The 17867-nt window shown below is 47.7% G+C and overlaps 1 protein-coding gene across 9 annotated transcripts in view; it reads right to left on the bottom strand.

Moving 5' to 3' along the window:
- The window catches only part of rerea (arginine-glutamic acid dipeptide (RE) repeats a), a 122897-nt gene that overhangs the window by 3159 nt on the left and 101871 nt on the right, over positions 1 to 17867 (bottom strand). For 8 of the 9 annotated variants that reach the window (XM_028992728.1, XM_028992727.1, XM_028992730.1 and 5 more), the window contains 9 exons: positions 13674 to 13754; positions 5466 to 5628; positions 5209 to 5301; positions 4161 to 4360; positions 3879 to 4040; positions 3420 to 3533; positions 1772 to 3120; positions 938 to 1160; positions 112 to 832 (listed from right to left, as the gene is read on the bottom strand). In XM_028992728.1, the coding sequence (XP_028848561.1) occupies positions 112 to 832; positions 938 to 1160; positions 1772 to 3120; positions 3420 to 3533; positions 3879 to 4040; positions 4161 to 4360; positions 5209 to 5301; positions 5466 to 5628; positions 13674 to 13754 (3106 nt within the window). Of the gene's footprint in view, positions 1 to 111; positions 833 to 937; positions 1161 to 1771; positions 3121 to 3419; positions 3534 to 3878; positions 4041 to 4160; positions 4361 to 5208; positions 5302 to 5465; positions 5629 to 13673; positions 13755 to 14482; positions 14704 to 17867 lie in introns of those variants that run through there. The other variant, XM_028992732.1, reaches the window with a different exon arrangement.

The raw sequence follows: 17867 nt of genomic DNA, 5'->3' as shown, positions 1-17867 counted from the left end.
TCCTCATTTTTAATCCCCGTTTTCAACAAATCTTAACAAGAACTTGTGTTTTTAAATGTAAATTGTAAATTAAAATGTACATTTGTGTAAGAGAACTGAAGCTTTATTTACCTTGATGCAGTGGGTCCTGCTGGTGGAGGTGTAGGTGTGAGTGGATGTGCGAGTGCTGATGGTGGTGCGGTGTCACATTGAACATCTGCAGCCGGGCGATGGGGTCGTTCGCCACTGACGCCATCCTCTCTGCGTGGAGCCGTTCCGCAGCCAGGCGCTCAGGGTACGTCATCTCCGGCCGCAACTGCGGCCCCGCCAGCGCAAGCCGCTCCCTCTCCAGTGGGTTCAGGCCCGGGTGGAATGAGGCAAAGTGGTGTGGGCCCGCCATGTGTGGCAGGGTGATGGGGCCGTGGCGTGCAAAGTGCTCCATGGGGTTGGTTGAGGGATGGAGGGTTTCCAGCTCAGGGGGCTTGACTTCAAAACCAGGCTTCATCCTCTCGCGCATCTCCCTCTCTCGGATCTCTCGCTCGCGCATTTCACGCTCGCGCAGCTCCCGCTCGCGCATGCCCGGGTCAGCGTTGTACAGGCTGGGCATGTGGTATGCCAGCAGGGGGTCGGCGGGGTTGAGGGAGACGAAGAAGGGGTGGTTGCGATTGGTGGGGGACATGACGTGTGGCCGCGCATACTCGCTAAGCGTCCGCAGCGCCGGGGTGTCGGGGCCAATGTAGGGAGGCACAGCGGCGATGGTGGTAGGAGGGGCATCGAACGGCGGGCGCATGTGCCCAGGGCCGGCCATTTGAGGCTCACCCATTCTGCCTTCATGGGATGAGCTAGAGGCTTTCTGTTGTAGGGAGGAGACGGAGACGGGATTAAAAACTGTACACGCACACAAAAATAATAACACACACACACACACACACACACACACACACACACACACACTTACAGCAGCTCTTTCTGCTTCCTTCTCTCTTTCTCGTTCCCTTTCCCGCTCCTTCTCTCGCTCCCTCTCTTTCTCCTTTTCTTCCCGTGCTTTCTGCTCCGCCTCTCTTTTGGCCCTCTCCACGGCTTCCTCCCGCTTTTTGGCCAATTTGGACGCAGCCAGAGGTGTAAAGTACAGGTCTGTTCTGGCACACGTGTTGTAGCCCCGGTCGAGGTGTTTGTAGAACCTTCAGGAACAAAGTCACAAAAACGTTTAACACAAAACCCCTGCGAATCAATGTGACTTGAGGTTTACTTAAGAAAAAGCTAAAAATGTTTACGTTGTACAATTAAATGGGTCGGGCTATGAAAACTCCAGAAGTCTTGTGTTATCAAATTCTACTCCAATTTTGAGCAATAACCAAAAATCCTAGTTGAGTCATGAAAAATAAATAAGCATTTAGCAGCGAGTCCCCGTAATCACTGCATGGTGAAAGACACGCATTGTTTTGTTTTTTCCTCGTCGATGCTGGTGTAATGAGATTCTGGACACATTAATGGGCTCAGTGCAGACTACTTAAGAGACACCGCCATGGCAAACCCTAACAAGACACTGCTGCTCTGATGGAGTCATTTGCTTGAACAATGCAGCCATTAATCTATTTTCTGTCAGTGGCAACACACATCACTGTGGAATCTCAGGAGTCCATTCCGGAGCTGTTTGACATTCACTTTGCAGAAAGCATCTCTGAGTCAATATAATAATAAATGGCAGAAACTCTAAATCTTTCCTTAAGAAAAGGTGCTAATTTCTAGATTTTTTTGGTTGACGTTGCATGTATGTGGGAGGGCGATGTACCTTGCTGATTGGCTGGCATGGCTTGGTGTGTTGACGATGGTCGGTTCAGGCGATGGGCTCCTCTGAGGAGGGGGCGGACTCTCAGGTTCTTCCGTTTCATCGAGCGGCTCTTCCTTAATCTGCACGGCGGGCATGGCCGAGGGGCCAGGTAGGGCCCCTGCACCGACTGAGGCTGGCAGGGGCATGGAGATGGATGCAGGCACTGAGGGATGCCCAGATATGGAGGCAGTGGAAGGTGATGCGGACGAGGAGGGCAGGGCAGGTGAACCCCCTGGGATGAACGGGTGAGGAGGGAAAGAGGGCTGGGGTGGCACCGCATGAGAGGCAGCAGGGGGCAAAGGCAGGGCCTGTGGTGGGGCATGTCCAGATGTGGGTGGGAGGTTTTGAGACTGGGTGAGCACTGGTGGCTGAGCAGGGGGTGGCTGTAGCTGCTGACTCTGGGGCATGAGTTGCAGGGGTGGGGGGTGTGCCGAGGGTGGGTGGTGGCTGGAGAGTGAGCTGAGGGGTTTGAGAGCGGGTGGAGGTGGAAGGTTGGATGGCATCTGTGGGAACGCAGGTGTGGGGAGGTGTGGGGCATGCTTGTGAGATTGCTGGCTGGGTATCTGTTGGATGGGAGTGGTGGGTGGGGGCTTGATGTGGGGCATGGCCAAAGGGGCAGGGGGCAGCGGCTGCTCGCGAGGGGGCTGTGTACAACTCTGGGATGGGGGCTGCTGTGGCAGCGCCAGGGGAGAGGACTGAGGAGGGGGCACCTGAGACTGTGAGAGTGGGAAGGCCTGCGGAGGAAGCTGATGAGGGTGGGGCATATGTGATGGGCCAGCCTGCAAAGGGTGAGGCATGCCAGGATGTGGTCCATGGTGAATAGGTGGAAGGGTTTGGGGGGCCGCCTGAGAGGAATTGGGGAGCTGAGGCAGATTCTGAGCGAGAGGGGAGTGCGGGGAGGGCAGCCTCTGAGGATGGAGCGATGCCCCGGACTGGATAAGAGAGTGCGGGCCTTGGGGTTGGTGCGGTTGTGGGGGCATGGAGGTGGGTGGAACAGAGGGAGAGACTTGCTGGGGTAAGGAGGGGGCTCCTGGCGTAGGAGGGGTGGTGACAACAGCTGCCGCCGCAGATGGAGGGGGTGGCGCCCCAGGCTGGCACTGTATGACGGGCGGGTGCTGTCCCTGCAGGAGCTGCTGCTGGGCTGACGAGTCCGAGTCGCTCTCGTTATCACGTGGACTCGGGATGCTGGGAGACGAACTGCGGTTGTCCTGGTCAATGTCCTTGGGATCACTGCTACCTTCGTCATTCACGCTGCGACCGTCAGAGCTCTCGCCCTCGCATTCTGAGGGTGAGTCTGGCCGACTCAGCTCCTGTGGGAATAAGAGAACATGATTTACAATGGAAAACCGGCACACTGCAGATAACAAATTACTCAACTGTACTTGTGGGTGGTAGTAGCCTAACTGGGTTAAAATTAGTTAACAAGACACTTAACCCCAATTTACTCTACTGTTCCTGTAGTAGTAAAATTACAAAGGTAACCAGGTTCAGATTAAAAAAAAAAAAAAAAAAGAGAGGGACAAAAGCATCTTGGGAAGAGTAGGGTGACCGCATCGCAGTGGACTATAAAACAAGTACCAAATATGGAGATTGCATAACATGGGTTTACCTGAGTCTTTGACTTCTTGCCGCTAGATCTTTCAGGCTCTTCGGTGTCAGAGGCACCCTTCTCTCGTTGGCGTTTGGCACTCTTCATGGGTGATTGGGCCTCCTCTTTAATCTTCTATTGAAGAAGAAAGAGCGGATTGCCTTTAGTACCCTGACATTCACTTTGCATGCTTGAAAGGTGCCGGAAAAATACCAACAATTTGGAAGCAGTGAACCTGTGCTGCTAAACAGAGGTATGGTGTGATTGTTTTGATGTAAACTGCAGTTCAACATCAGTCAGTTGCCTCCATTTTAAGCATTTCCAATGTTTTCTTGTAATAGAAATGTTTGGCCTGTAGGGAATAACTTTTACTTGAATGTGTAATTTTTTAGTTTATTAGAAAAGGGGATCACAATTTTTTGTTTTGCTACAGCAGGAATTAGTTAGTGTAGGAGATGCGTCCTGGTTAATGAAGTATACCTTGCTAGGCTTCTTCAGGGAGTCCGTTTTGCTGTCAGTGCTGGAGGTACTGACAGCGCTGGGGGAGGTGCGGCCACTGCAGCGCAGATCCTCATTGGTCGGTGAGGCTCTGCCATCAGGGCTGGCAGTCTGCTTCTTACGGCCACTTCGTAGCGTTGACATCTGAGCAGAGAACAGAAATGTAAAATCCACCCCAAACTCCATACATTTCACAGCATGATCTTGAAACCATATGAAACTCGGTCCTCCACCTCTAAGGTAGAGCAAAAGGATGGTGCCTACCGAGGCTCGGTTGCGTCGGGTCCTCATGCTATGTTTCCCACTGAGTCCATCTTCTTCCTCCTTGACGGGTTTAAACATAAACGGTGGTGGGTCCACGGGCTTCTCGATAGGTGGTAGCTCGCCGTACTTCTTAAAATGGATCCGACAGTCGGTGCACAGCAGGATGTTGTCCCGACCCCCGTGGTGCCAATCTTTGGATGCTGCCAAAACACATTTCTGTTTAGACACACGTGCTGCACATTTACATACGAGTCAATGGCAAGGAAGGTATTTAGAAGGTGGAGAAGATGAACATAAGAGCAGCAGATGGGAACAGTGCTGGGTACCACACATTCTGACCGGTCAGGAGGTCTAATAACCAAACAAAATGTGAGTTCACCGTCAGGTCCCACCAAATTAGCGCTGACAAGACACTGACGGCCATCTGTCATAGCACGAGCAGCACACCTTTACCTCACTGAGCTACATTACTGTCATGCTGAGGGCTCACTGCTGTCTCTGAGATCCCGTGTATTGAGCAGACCCCCACCTACCTGTGCAGATGATTTGCAAAGGACACCGCTTACACACGGGGGGTCGAGGAGGCAGATGTTCGACAAAAGCCTCACGGCTCACGCTTTATTATAAATATTGAGACAGGAGTGTCTGGCTGGCAGTTAAGCAGACACTATTTATGATCTGGGGTAAGAAATTGGTAGAGGACATGTGTCCACCCATGATTAAGACACGGTCATGCTTTTGCCGATGCCTATAATTACATAGGTATAAGCCGCTGAACTTTAAACGTGTATTACAATTTTCATAAATATTAATACACTACAATAAATAGAAGGTGACCACTGTAGCACAACCTCCAATACATCTTTACAAAAACAGAAGGTAGCCAGATGATATTGTGTGGAATTCTTCAGGGAAAAGTATATATACCAGTATTTGTAATTAAGTACTGCTGTAAATTAGATTGGCACCGCTTCAAAAGATGGAGCAAAGGTCTACTGGTGGCACAGCCAAAGCACTGGGAGATGAGTAGAGCAAGTTCTGGTCTTACTGGTAGAGAAGCAGTGGCGGCAAGCGTAGCCCTTCAGTTCCTGCTCACTGTCCTCGCTGTCAAAGTCATCCTCACTGGCGGAGCTCAGGTCCACTATAGGAATGATTAAGAAAGAAAAATAATAATAATAATTCTCAGTTATGAAAAATCACACTCAGGAATTGTTTAGATACATTTCATACAGTAATTTGTATGTGTTGAGTGTGAGGAGAGAGGCTATGAAACCTCTGGGCTGAGGGCTGACAAGACACACTTACAGAACTCGCTGGAGGGGGGTCGTGAGGGGGTGTTGACAGGGGTGGAGGCAGTGCGGGTTTTGATTCGGCGGAAGACAGGCTGTCTGCGGTGTCGGCGGTGGGCGCGGGAGCTGGCTGCCTCCGGGGTCTTCTTCCAGTAATAGTAGAATGTGATTAGTTCCCCCTGCAAGGTGGGACAAAAATCATACTTGTCGTGAGTGGAGCGCTTCGACCAGCACCGTGAGAACGAAACTGAAAAGGGTTTCTGTATGTAATTTAAAAACCACCGTTAATTAAGGAACTGAGGTGACATTTGCCTCCATTTTCTTGGCTTTATTTAACAAAAGCAATATATATAGGTGGCTATAAAATGTATATAACACACACACACCTTATATATAGTGTGTGTGTGTGTGTGTGTGTGGCAGGTTGCCTGCATATATATAACCGTGATTAATCTTGTTCCAGGAGCAGCATTAAGCTGCTGTAATTACAAGCTGGTGTGGGAGGAAACAGGCAGGGCAGTTCCGGAGTCCATGCCAGGTTTTCCCTGCAGACCGGCAGCCTGGGCTGCAGCCGTGTCTGTCCCCGGATTAGCCGGTGAAGCTTTCTGAATGCTGGGTATTAGGATCAGTGCATTGGTGGCTGCCTGGGTGGCAGGCGCTTCAATGGGAACAAAAGAACATGTCGGGGAGAGCTCTGGCGCTACAAATAGGGAGCGAAATGGCTCCAAGTCCCTTTTGCTAGAAGAGTCAATTGAACTTTAATCAAACATTCAGAGCGTACGCTTGCCAGGGAGCAGGGCGTATAAATCCGGAGCACAAAAGCGGGCCAGGAAATCAATACCCTACTGAAACATTAACACATGAAATCATGGATCAGAAAGCGCTTTGCTGAGGCGGCCCACACAAATTAACCGCGGCTTTCTTGCCGCATTTGAAACGCCTCGAAACTTTGACTGGATAATGGGGGGTTGGTAATTATGCTACTTCCTGTGCTTATTAAAGCCCACCCTGGCACTCTGAACCTTTAACCATCCCAGCGATATTCATTTAATAATTTCTGACTTGGTCTAATGTAGTCACATATCGGTAGCATGTACCCGGCTGGTCGATTGCAGGCTTTTAGCATGCTTTTACATTGGGGGCAGACAGGCATGTGCTTTAGACCTGGACTGTGAACGGGGTGTCTTTAATGTGTATTGACTGCTTTCTTGCCGCTTCACTGGCTCCACCAGACACAAATTGGTCATTAAACCGCTACAGTGGCCAGCATGTTAACATTGCTCCGGATATGCACTTTCATTAACACCACAGCACAACCCTGTCGACCCCACGAGATAATACAAAATGGAGGCAAAACTTACTATACAAGCAAAACTATTTCCTGTTCACAGGATTTTTCAACTACTTTTGTGCATCACATAGGACAGAAGGAAAAATAATACATATAAAATATATATAATTTGTGTAATATTTGGTGGAGGGCAGAACTGCAAAAACGGAGGAGCGTCTCCAACATTGCACAGCTGCCCCAGAGGGAATGGCCTACTATGTTCGCCTTGAGTAAACACTGGATCACCGTACACCACATTCTTAAGGTCACTGACATCGACATCAAGGTAAGATAATTCCCTGCTGCAGAGCAGAGTGCCAGAGCGTGGAGTTGCGGGTTCTCAGCATTTTACAAAGAAATTGTCTTTGCTCGTATGATGAAAGAACACGAACATTCCCATTCCCATGGGAAGGCAAACTGTAGGTTCTTGTTTAAGGGCACCAGGTGGACAAAAATACACAGGATTCTACCAAGAACATGACTTAAGACACAGCAGCGCTCGATCCGGATTTTTTGGGGGGTGGGGTGGGGTGAATGGTTTCCACATGTGCCTGACTCACAGCTCACTGAAAACACATCTGCAGCAGAAAATATGTGGACACACACAGGCTCGCGGTGTGCAGTCCAAACCGAATCAATGAAAAATCAATTATCGCAATTACTGCCGAGCGGCCTTGCCATTAGGCCAATGAGGAGCGGCATCGTAGCAGATTATCTCGAATCGTGTGAGAATCCCACCTCAATTCTTCAGCGTAAACACAAAGGCCGCTTGTTTGAATTATCCAGAATGAGGATGTAGCACGCGTGAGAGTTGTCAATCTTCGGCCCCCACCCCTGAAGTTGTACTGTTTTCTATGCCTACTGCCTGATCAGGCATGAATGATGGCAAGGTCCTGGCTGCGCGGGGGGTTACTGACCGGGCCGTGCCAGGAGCAGGTGGACGTCGGGGGAAGGCCGGCTTCCCGATGTGAGATCTAATTGAAAGGCGCCGATAATAAAAATGTCGAGTGGAGGTGGGTGCCGGCTTTCCTTGACGACTGTTCTCTGGCCCCCCCTAAAACGCAGCTACCCTCGGGCCCCATCACCATAGAGAAATACCGCAGGAGAAAGGTCACCGTGTGCCTCCGTTAGATTAGCTGTATACCATTACGTTATGCTTGGGCTTCCATATAACAATGTCAGGGCGCGAGAGAGGGGAAATACATACATGGGAGAGAGCCATTCCACAGAACATAAAAGGCAATCAGTGCGGCAACAGATACGCGGCCATTGAAAAGTAATTTAGTCCAAAAGCCATCAAAATAAGCGTGTCAAGGACTAGAGAAGCGGTACACGCAGAGTTTAATACGTGTTGGCAGCTCCGGAAGAGCAGGAGGAGGAGAGAGGCGGGGGGATGAGAAACCGGATGATGTCTTTTCAGTGAGAATCGGCTAGAAGAAGTACATTTCCTTGAGTGATAACAGAAATACATTCGGAAAACCCATTCGTATAACAGGGGCAGAGATCCGGAGCCCTGGTGAAGCCTTCCATCCTTGCCATCGTGTATAAAGCAGAGATTTATAAAGTGGAGGTTATTAGAGTTTTATGAAGTGGCCTTGGGCTGTGGTGAAATAACGGACAAGGCTGGCAGGAGCAAATGTTCCCTCGCAGCCTCCCAGAAAAAGGCCGTCCATGACTGACAGTGGCACTGAGTGAAAGAGTATATGGTTGATTTCCCCAACTAAAATGTGAGCATGGTATTATTTTTAGGTTTTTGGGGAAATTAAAATTAGGATTTAGAAATGTTCTATTTGGATTGAAATGGGTGCTTTACCAGAAGGCAAATCAAATATGGCCTCCCTATGCAACAACATGAGAAATCTGTTTACACATCTGACATTTGCATGTCATGAAATAATGAGAACACAATGCACATTTTGTATTATAATATACTAGTTTACTAGTTTCTGTCTATTCAATTATTTTAATATGTTTGCCTAATAGCAATAACTTTCATGTTACATCATTAAAATGGACAAGACCTGTATTGAGCAAACAGGTCAAACATCATTTGAGAATCATTCAAATTAATTAATGCTGAAATAAAAACACAAATAATCAACATTATGATGGAACAAATCTGTGCCAAATTAAAATAACGTACTCAAGTGAACCTATTCAATTTCTTCCAAATATCTTCCCTCTTCCTGCTTAAGAACATGATACACTGACAACATGTATTACTGTAGCTCGGAATTATGGGGCATTTTAGCGAGCTTCCGTCCGTGTGATGTTTCTTGAGGGGAGGATTATCTCAGAAGGAAGGAGCTTACTTCATATCACTGAGCTCAGTGCTTTTCTTAAACTGTTCTTGCCTCAAGAAAACGGTAAATGTGCAGCGATGTGGGAGTCTGCGTATGCATAATATGACCGGTTCAAGCGTTTTCATCGTTCTATTAAAGCCAGGCAAGGGGACGACTCGCCATCTCTCTCTGTGAGTGTGTGCACGTATACAGGATGAGTGTGAAGGTTTAACTTGTGTATTTACACACTCAGGCCTGGGCAAGAACAGATGGTTTCTGTTTTTCCTGGCAGATTTGTGACGAAGCCACAAAAGGCCCCTGCTTTGACAGAGCGCCAAACGGTTAAGGCTGTAACTGGCAAACACAGGAGAAGAAGAGAGGAGAGAAAATGGGGAGGGCACGGAGGGAAGCAGAAATGGAGGGAGAGGGGAAAATGGAAGACAACAATGGTCTGATCAAGCCAGTATTAGCTCGGCTATATGAACTCCCTCTCAGCCTTAAAATGAGAAGCTCGGTTTCCTTGGTAAATGAGGTTCATGGGAAGCTGTAAACGTCAATTAAACGAGTCTTTCCCGCTGGCTCCACGTGAACTAATCAGGAGGTCCATGCCAGAAATGAGTTTATTACGAAAAAATGTGTGCAATTTTAAAAAGTTAGAATTGGGGAACCCCTGCCAGACTCTGTCATTGTGCATCTTAACACACACACACACACACACACACACACACACACATAAGAAAATCTCCAGAACTTTTATATATGAACATGAATTCATATATATATATGAACACATGTATTCAACTGCAAAAAGATTCCCTATGCACAGTGTGTAAAATATAAGTGAGATCCATGAGATAGATACTTTGCCCAAATTTTTAAAAAGTTACTCGGTCAGCAATACCAGAGAAAAAAAAAAAATTGCTTTAAAATATAAATCTTTACTCGTTTAGAAGTAGGGAAAAAATGCAATTGTTTAACATGAGAAGAAAAGTACAACCCGTGTCCATCAACTGGAGTCCGGTGACAGTAAATAAATCACGGCCGTGCTGTGCGGCCCCCAGTCTGCGGCGGCACGAGTCTCTGGGCGCCGCCTGCCGCGTCGTGACCTTGCTTCAAGGTCAGCAAATGAAAACAGGCCCTCGGCGCTGACGGCAGCCCCGCGCACGGACTCCCGCTTCTGTGGGTTTTCGTCCAAGCGCCTGGCCCGGAAAAGATGAAGAGTGCGGTGGCCTCGGGCGCCAGCGGCGACCATGAAAGGACGTTAAATGGACGGCACGGTCCTGGCGCGTTGTGGTTTTTAGGTCCTCCCCTCCCTCGCACACGTAAGCCCCGCTTTCGCAGGTTAAAAGATGCACGAGCGCAGGAATCAGCACTTGTGTTTCCCTGCTGTAAGCGCTTCTGCTGGAGATAGTGTGTGTGTGTGTGTGTGTGTGTGTGTGTGTGTGTGCGCGAGAGGGGGGCAGCGTCAATCTTGCTAATCCGGTAGATGAAGTTATACAGCAGGGAGACGAGTGAAATGGAATGCTGTTTATTTTCCAGGGGTCCGTCTCGCCAGAAACAAAATCCAGCATTGGGACATGAGCAAGCGGGGAACCAAGAAAAGCATCTTCCCCTCGCCCGAACGGGCCTGTCGCCCCGTCAGCTCTAGACAGCTGCTGTTGACAGAACATGCCTCCAGTTTTTAGTCATTTTAATTAGTGCCCGAACCAAAGCGCTTGTAATCACGGGCGGGAGCTGGCGGGGATGACGGCGCAGCTCCGAATTCAATCTGACGTTCGGGCGGATCGTAGCGGGGCCAACATCTGCTGCGAGGTTGAGCCTGCGACGCTTCCACCAGCCTGGCCCTGAAAATTACAGGGCCTGCATCCTCGCCAGCCAACCATCCAACACCGCCACCACTTGCGCGAAAACATTTTAGTATTTCCAGCTCCCTTTTTTCTCCTTATTTTTTTCCAACACACCTGACAAAGAAAAACCACTGAAGACCGTATTCCTTCCCCTAAAACAGCAGGCATGTACGTGACACAAAGCGCCAGAAGCACGACTGCAGGGTAAGACAGGAGCCATCTGTGGAGAGGAAAAAAAAAAAAAAAAAAAAAACTCCTCACCTTGTTTCCTTGTATTGAAGGGAAAGACTTTTCTACAAATAAAACAAGACGGACGCAAGCGTTTGTCTGCAGTTCAAAGCCAGCGATACGGTTACTAAGGAGGCATAAATGACTGTCAAAACAATGCAAGTCAAACAAGAGGGCTGCCACTGAATGAACACACCTTTGGTCAGTAAACGGGCACGCCACTATGTCCCGATCAGGAAAAAATTACAAAGGAAAAAAAAAAAAAAAAACGATTGGCCTCAATCTGTAGGCACGGGTCTGTTCAGTACACAAATTCTTCCGTGACGTCATGTTCCAAAAAGGAAACTGTGGCCGGGAAAGTGTCGTCGTCCCGGGGCACACCCTCTTCCCCTACTTGCCCTTCATTTGGCTTTGTATGGGGCATTCCAGAGTGTGGCCAAGCCCTGCTGCACTCTCTCAGGGGTGGGTACATACAGCAAACCAAAAAAAAAAAAAAAAAAAAAAAAAAGTTCCAGGTGCTTGTTTGTGAGCGAGCACTAATAGGAGCGGCACAGGAAGAGCCAGATGTTGTTCTGTACCCCAAACACGGGGTCTGGCCGCTGGCCCAGAGGCTATTTTACAGCCTCTGCACCAAGTGAACTCTGAAATAATAAGAATAAAAAAAAATAAAAAAAAACAATACTCATATCCAGCCCGGAGCCAGAGAGCAGGAACAACGGGGCCATGGAGACGCCTGTGGTATGCAGGGGGAAAATGGCAACCGTGAGTGTGTGTGTGTGTGTGTGTGTGTGTGTGTGTGTGTACGAGGAAAAAAACGTGACTCCCTTGTTCACAAATACAACACACACACAAACAAACAAACAAAAAAAACAAATCTAAGGTATATAGAGCAACTCCAAATATCCCTACACTGACTGCTTGTCCTCCACTGTGGGCTGGATGTGACCGTCATTTCCGCCATCGGTTCAGGAAAAAAATAAAAATAGATGGAATAAAAGAACAATTAAGAATGTCCGGTACTAATCTGTGGCTCCTGTGCTGATGTCAACATGATATTTAAGGAGTGAAGGGGGGGAAAAAACCAACTGAATTCAAAGGGTGTGTCAACATATCAAGTGTTTAAAAGACCTTTAAACGTCTGTGGCGTCACCCTAAACGAACCAGCACTGTTGTGGATAATGTTTGCCCTGGTGAACTCCTCCTGGTTAATGATCACACAGCACTGAACGTGACCCGTTCGGGTCATGTGGTTAAACAGTTATCAGCTCATGAGGAACACGCAAATCATGATCCCGTTGGGTCATGAAAATGAACTGGAGTGGTGCGTTTGATCGGTCCTCTCACGCTCTTTTTTTTTTTTTTTTCTTTATTGACTTTACCAGCAGCTAAATCAATTTTGCTATAAGAGCGCATTCTTCCTTGCAAGACTCTGGCGCGGCCAGGTCTGACGGGACGTACGGCCTCGCTGTGCAGCCCAGAGTCAATGGCGGCTACCTGGCCAAGATTAGTTTCGCTGACCTACAGGCAGACCCTGAGCCCCTGTTCCCAACCACGCCTGACGGAAACCAACATCCACTCAGGGCACACGCTTCAGTTTTAGTGCCTGCCGAGCTAAACCAGATTTATATTTTACAGACGCTGCAGCTTGTAATGGTCTGACAGAGCGGAAGGTGACATGCTTGAGCTTGTACTTTTTAGTACGTGCTCCCTGGCGAGGGACTGCACATGACTGGCTGACTGAAATGCTAAAACAAATGAACGTAAATATGTATGCTCGGCAGGAAAAGATCTATGGATTACTCTTTAGACATTTGAACTGTTGAAAGGAGAGCATATGTTTACATTGCAACTACTCACAAATGATAAATCGCTAAAAATCATTCCAAAAAAATAATCAGCTAATCATCAGCCTACAACTTGGACCACAAATTCATCAGTTACCTGCTGTTTAATGAGCACCGCGTGATAATAAATAAACCAGCTGGAAAACTCTTGCTGTAGATGAATTATTAAAGTCACTTTAAATGACAAAAGCAACGTTGTGCAATGATGATCGCAATGTGACACACGTTTACTTGTCTGCATGGAAATAATAATAAAACCAATGATCATAGCTTGCTTCATTTTTAGCTGAACACTAAATCCCGTCTGAAATTATAATGTCAAAACCGGCAACGTCTTCCATTGAAACCGCTCACACGTGCTGTACACTAATGCTCAGTCAGACTTATGAAACGGCCTGTTGCAGCACTACTCACTCTGAAGGCATTAAATATCCCGACAAGGTTTCGTTTGGCAGGAAAAACAACATGTTCCTGAGTAAGCCTTTAGGCTCCACAGCTTCACTGTGATGATTTTCTGTATTATACTGTGTCAGAAGCTTAAGTAAAAAAAAAAAAAAAAAAAAAAACCCTCAGTTTAAGACGTATAAAGAAATAAATAAATCAAAAATAAAACTGAAACCATCTAAACGCGTAAACACCATTTCACGCAACCTAACTGATAGATAATATTTACAGTAGAAGAACATTTCTTACCGTTTCCTTGTTTGGAAGCAGCTCCTTCCGAATCCTGAAAAAGTTCTTGCCGTACTGTCTTAGGCCTTTAATAAAGCGTTTCTGTAAGAAACAAGTAAATCACAATTATTACCACTTTAAAAATACAAACTATAAAAAATGAATAATTATTATTCCTAGAAGCATCTCTGTGTTAAATGCATAAATGGTGATAAACTCGGTTGAAAACACAGCAGAGCTGAGACTCTGAAAGGAAACAAGATGAGAGAGCGACGAGAGAACGCAGAGATTAAACTCGCCAGACAGTTTAAAAAAAATTATTAAAAACAAAAAAAATCCAGGAGGATAATGCTGTCATTCATCATTCGAGTTCTAAGGAACTGTAATAAGTTCGGCTGTTAACACAACATTTCGACGTCTCAACACTGAACCATGCCTGAGTATGGAAAAAATACAGTCTCACAAAAAAGTTTAAAAGCCGTCTTCAAAGTAACAGCATTATGGTCGCTTGGGCTTTACTGGGGTTAAAGCACCATCAGCATGAGCGATAAAGCCAAAACAGGAACAAATTAGGACAAAAAGCAGCTATTGGGGTAAACTAACTCAATAGGCAGCAAACTAAATTTAGAAAACTCAAAAGACAGAAAAGAGGAAAGAAAGAAAAAAAAAAAGAAAAAAGGTTTATCCATTTCATAACACGAAGAGAAAAAGGAAATTCACCAGTGGTAGAAATCGTTTTCCCGTTGTTAAGCACTACAGGCGCTCAGCCATAAAAAGGAGGAGGCAGAAAACATTTATAACCAGCGAGTCAGCCAAGCCAACAGATTTACTTTCTTGCTCCAGAGGCGAGCCCCGTTCCTCAGCGATCTCCGCAAAACACTCGCTCCTAAAAAAGTAACTCCAGCAAAACGCGAGAGGCGCGGTCCTGCGAGGCCAAAGCACGAAAATCCACAGTCACCAGTAAACACCAATCGGAGGTGAAAAATCCACAGAGTCTCCTTACAAGCAAGAAATAGCTTGTCACTCTCTGCTCCCCCACTACAAAGGGGAAGGCTTTACATGTGATCTTTCTGCTAGAGAGCCTCCGCTCTGCTGCTCGCCTGAAAACCTGGACGGGAGTAGGAGGGGACCGGAGCCGCTGGGGACGGTACGCTAGCACTGGTGTCGTTCCGGTGTGGGCAGGCGCAGTGCACAGACAGGAAAAAGCAGACGTACACACGCTCATGATCCATAGCGGCAGTCCCAGGCCCCTTCCTGAAACGGGCTTTAACAGGAAGCCGTAGTGAATGTGCTGCTCACTGCACTGTAACCCACATACCTCTACAACGCTCGAGAGAGAGAGAGAGAGAGAGAGAGAGAGAGAGAGAGAGAGGGAGGGGCGGGCGGGCGAGACGGAGCGACAGAGGGAGGGAGGGGAAAGCATGAGAGCACAGCCACAGCCTATGGAGGAAAAACACTTCGGGACGATGTGTCTGGATGAAAACCAGACATGGACCCTTCTCAACCAGAGAAGCCCCACCTCCCTCCCCTGCCTGCTGTACACGCTGGTTATGTAACCCCATCACTGTTTACCAATGGCTTTTTTAAAGTCTGGCGCATAGTACAAAGGGGTGGTGGTGGGGGCTTACGTCTCTTACCAAGATCTCTCCTTTAAAAAGATATGACTCAAGGAAAGAGTCCTACAGGTTGACTGGTAGAAAACTAAAACACCCTCAACCTCCCCCAGTGCCCACACTAAACCATGGCTGAAGTTTGTGAAGCCGTATCTCCTTCTTTGAATTGCAACCGGAGCCTAACGAGAACTCCTCATGAGGAAGTTAGGTGAGACGTAGCACCGCTTAACCAGCAGATGGAGCCGTCTGCAAAATGAGAAAAACGCTGCATTTGACATAAATCTTGGTGTGCACGTATTTTCGAGGGGGTTCGGTGAGGAAGAGCAGTGTGCCCCAGTGTACGGTGTCGACGCTACATCTCTTGGAAGGGCATTTTATGGACTATTCAAGTGTGTATCTAATCGACTGCGAGATAGCCTTTTAGCTGATGTCTTTCAAGACAGCCGACATCTGCTATAACAACTACCGTGTGTGTGTGTGTGTGTGTGTGTATAGCAAGTCCGTCTGGCCCCGGGCAGACTGCTGCTTGGCCACTGTGGTGTAGTGAAGCCAACGCATGCCTGACCACAGGTCAGACTGTGTCAGGAGGTGAGAAAATAAAACCAGATCTTGACCTCCGATAACAAAAATCAACCCCACATGCCAGTGGGGTCTGTATTATTGGCCTGATTATGTCACACTAATTATCTTCTACTGTAATATTTACACTCCTCGCCCCAGTACGCTCCCCTCCTGCTCGCTCTCCTTTGCCTACCCCCACCCGTCCTCCCTCCCTCCCCGTCGGCTCCGGTTTAAGGCTCCATTTCAGCTGCCGGGGCTCAGCGCTCCTGCAGCCGAGCTAATAAATCATACACCAATCTGCTCTCCGGATCGCGCGGCCCGGCTACTGCTGCTCCAGCCCTCTGTTGCTAAGCAACAGGGCCAGGGAAGGAGGGAAGTGGAAAAGGAGGGGGGCGAGTAGAGAGGGAGAGGAGAGGGGACCGGCAGCCGCAGTGCAGGAACAGGCTCCTCTCCGCCTGAGCTCCTCCCCGGCTGCAGAACAGAGGCCCATTGTGGCCGGCAGGGAGGGCAAGATGGGCGGCTGAAGAAGCCCTTTGTTACGAGCGCACACTTCCTGTTCAAACTCTAATTGTTAAAACCTGTAGTACGGGTTAAGATCACGCAAGCGGGTGTTCAGCGACTTTTGTTGGACAACTGATGCACACAGGCTGAGAACGAGAGGCGCTACCCATCCCAATGCCGACGCAAAATCTGTGTACTTGACCGTTTCTTTAAAGCGAACAAGAAAAAGGGCTCAAGTCTGATGAAGGTCAACCAGCAGGAAACAAATGAAAGCTGATGAGAGAGGACAATAAAAAGCACAAGAGCATATAAAAACACACACACACACACACAATTCTGTCCATTCACACAAGGCAACATGCACCCACAAGATCATATCACTGCAACGCCAGATGACTAATTTATGAGCGGAGATGTTGTGATTTCAAGCTGTACGGAGATGTTCTGATTTCAGGCAGACATGACTTTTTACACCATCTGTAACATGCAAGTGTTGTGACCGCGGAGTCTAAAAATACGCATCTGCAAACACAAAACCACAACTTCCTCCAGCTTTCAGTACCAGCAAAGGCAACAGGAAACAAACAAAAGACTCTTTAAAAAAAAAAAAAAAAACTCTTTACAACAAAAAGCCACAAAAGTTTGGGCTATTAGGGAATTTCAAGAATAAAACAAGCAAAAAAAAAACAAGGCTGCCCTGTACTTAAAGAAAAGTGAACCTTTTTGAGAGGGAAGGGTGGTTCCACACATCAGACCTGCTTTCTCCAGCAGCTGAATCACTACGGGGTTGGGGGTCCAGAGGGAAGCGCAGCGTAATTCATGCGGTACAGGTGCCTGTAATAAATCTGGCCGGCCAATGTGTATTTTAAGTGCATTATGCACGTCGTGCAAGGCCCGGTTTCACCACTGGGGGGGGGCCTAAAATCACCTCACACAAAGGCCCATGTCCTTCCTCACCTGCTGACAGCACGGCACAGAACACCGACCCCCATCCCAACCTGAGCTAATGAGCAGGCACTCAGACAAGATTAGCCCAGCACTCAAACGCAAACGTAAGGAAGAGTACACAAGCGTACACAAAAGAACACATTTTCCTCTATTTATTTTTATTATTTAAATCAAAGATGCAGCTTCTGTATTTTAATTGGGACTCAACCCTCCACCTCAACCAGCCTGCATTGAAAGGCAACATAATGCATTTACAATAAAAGCGGTAAATATTTGCAATTGAATAACTCAAGCTACTCAAACATGAGATTTGCGAGGGCAGAAATATCAAGAAAATTACACACAGAGACACACCCAAACACCATATCTATCTATCTATCTATCTATTTATTTATTTAAAGATTCATCGCTGCTGGCCAAAACACAGGAAAAATCCAGGAGGGGGTGGGGGGAGAATTTTGTGCTTCTTTCTGGTGACAAGTGACCCTGAAGATGAGATGGTGTCATTTTAGAGGCAGTCTCTGTCATTTTTTTTCATATCTCAAAACAAGAGCGCATGGGGGGTGGTGGAGGAAATAATGAGGCTGAGCGC

Source organism: Denticeps clupeoides, chromosome 10 (assembly GCF_900700375.1).
Source record: "Denticeps clupeoides chromosome 10, fDenClu1.1, whole genome shotgun sequence".
NCBI lineage: Eukaryota > Metazoa > Chordata > Actinopteri > Clupeiformes > Denticipitidae > Denticeps > Denticeps clupeoides.
This window is presented reverse-complemented; position numbering and strand designations above follow the sequence as displayed.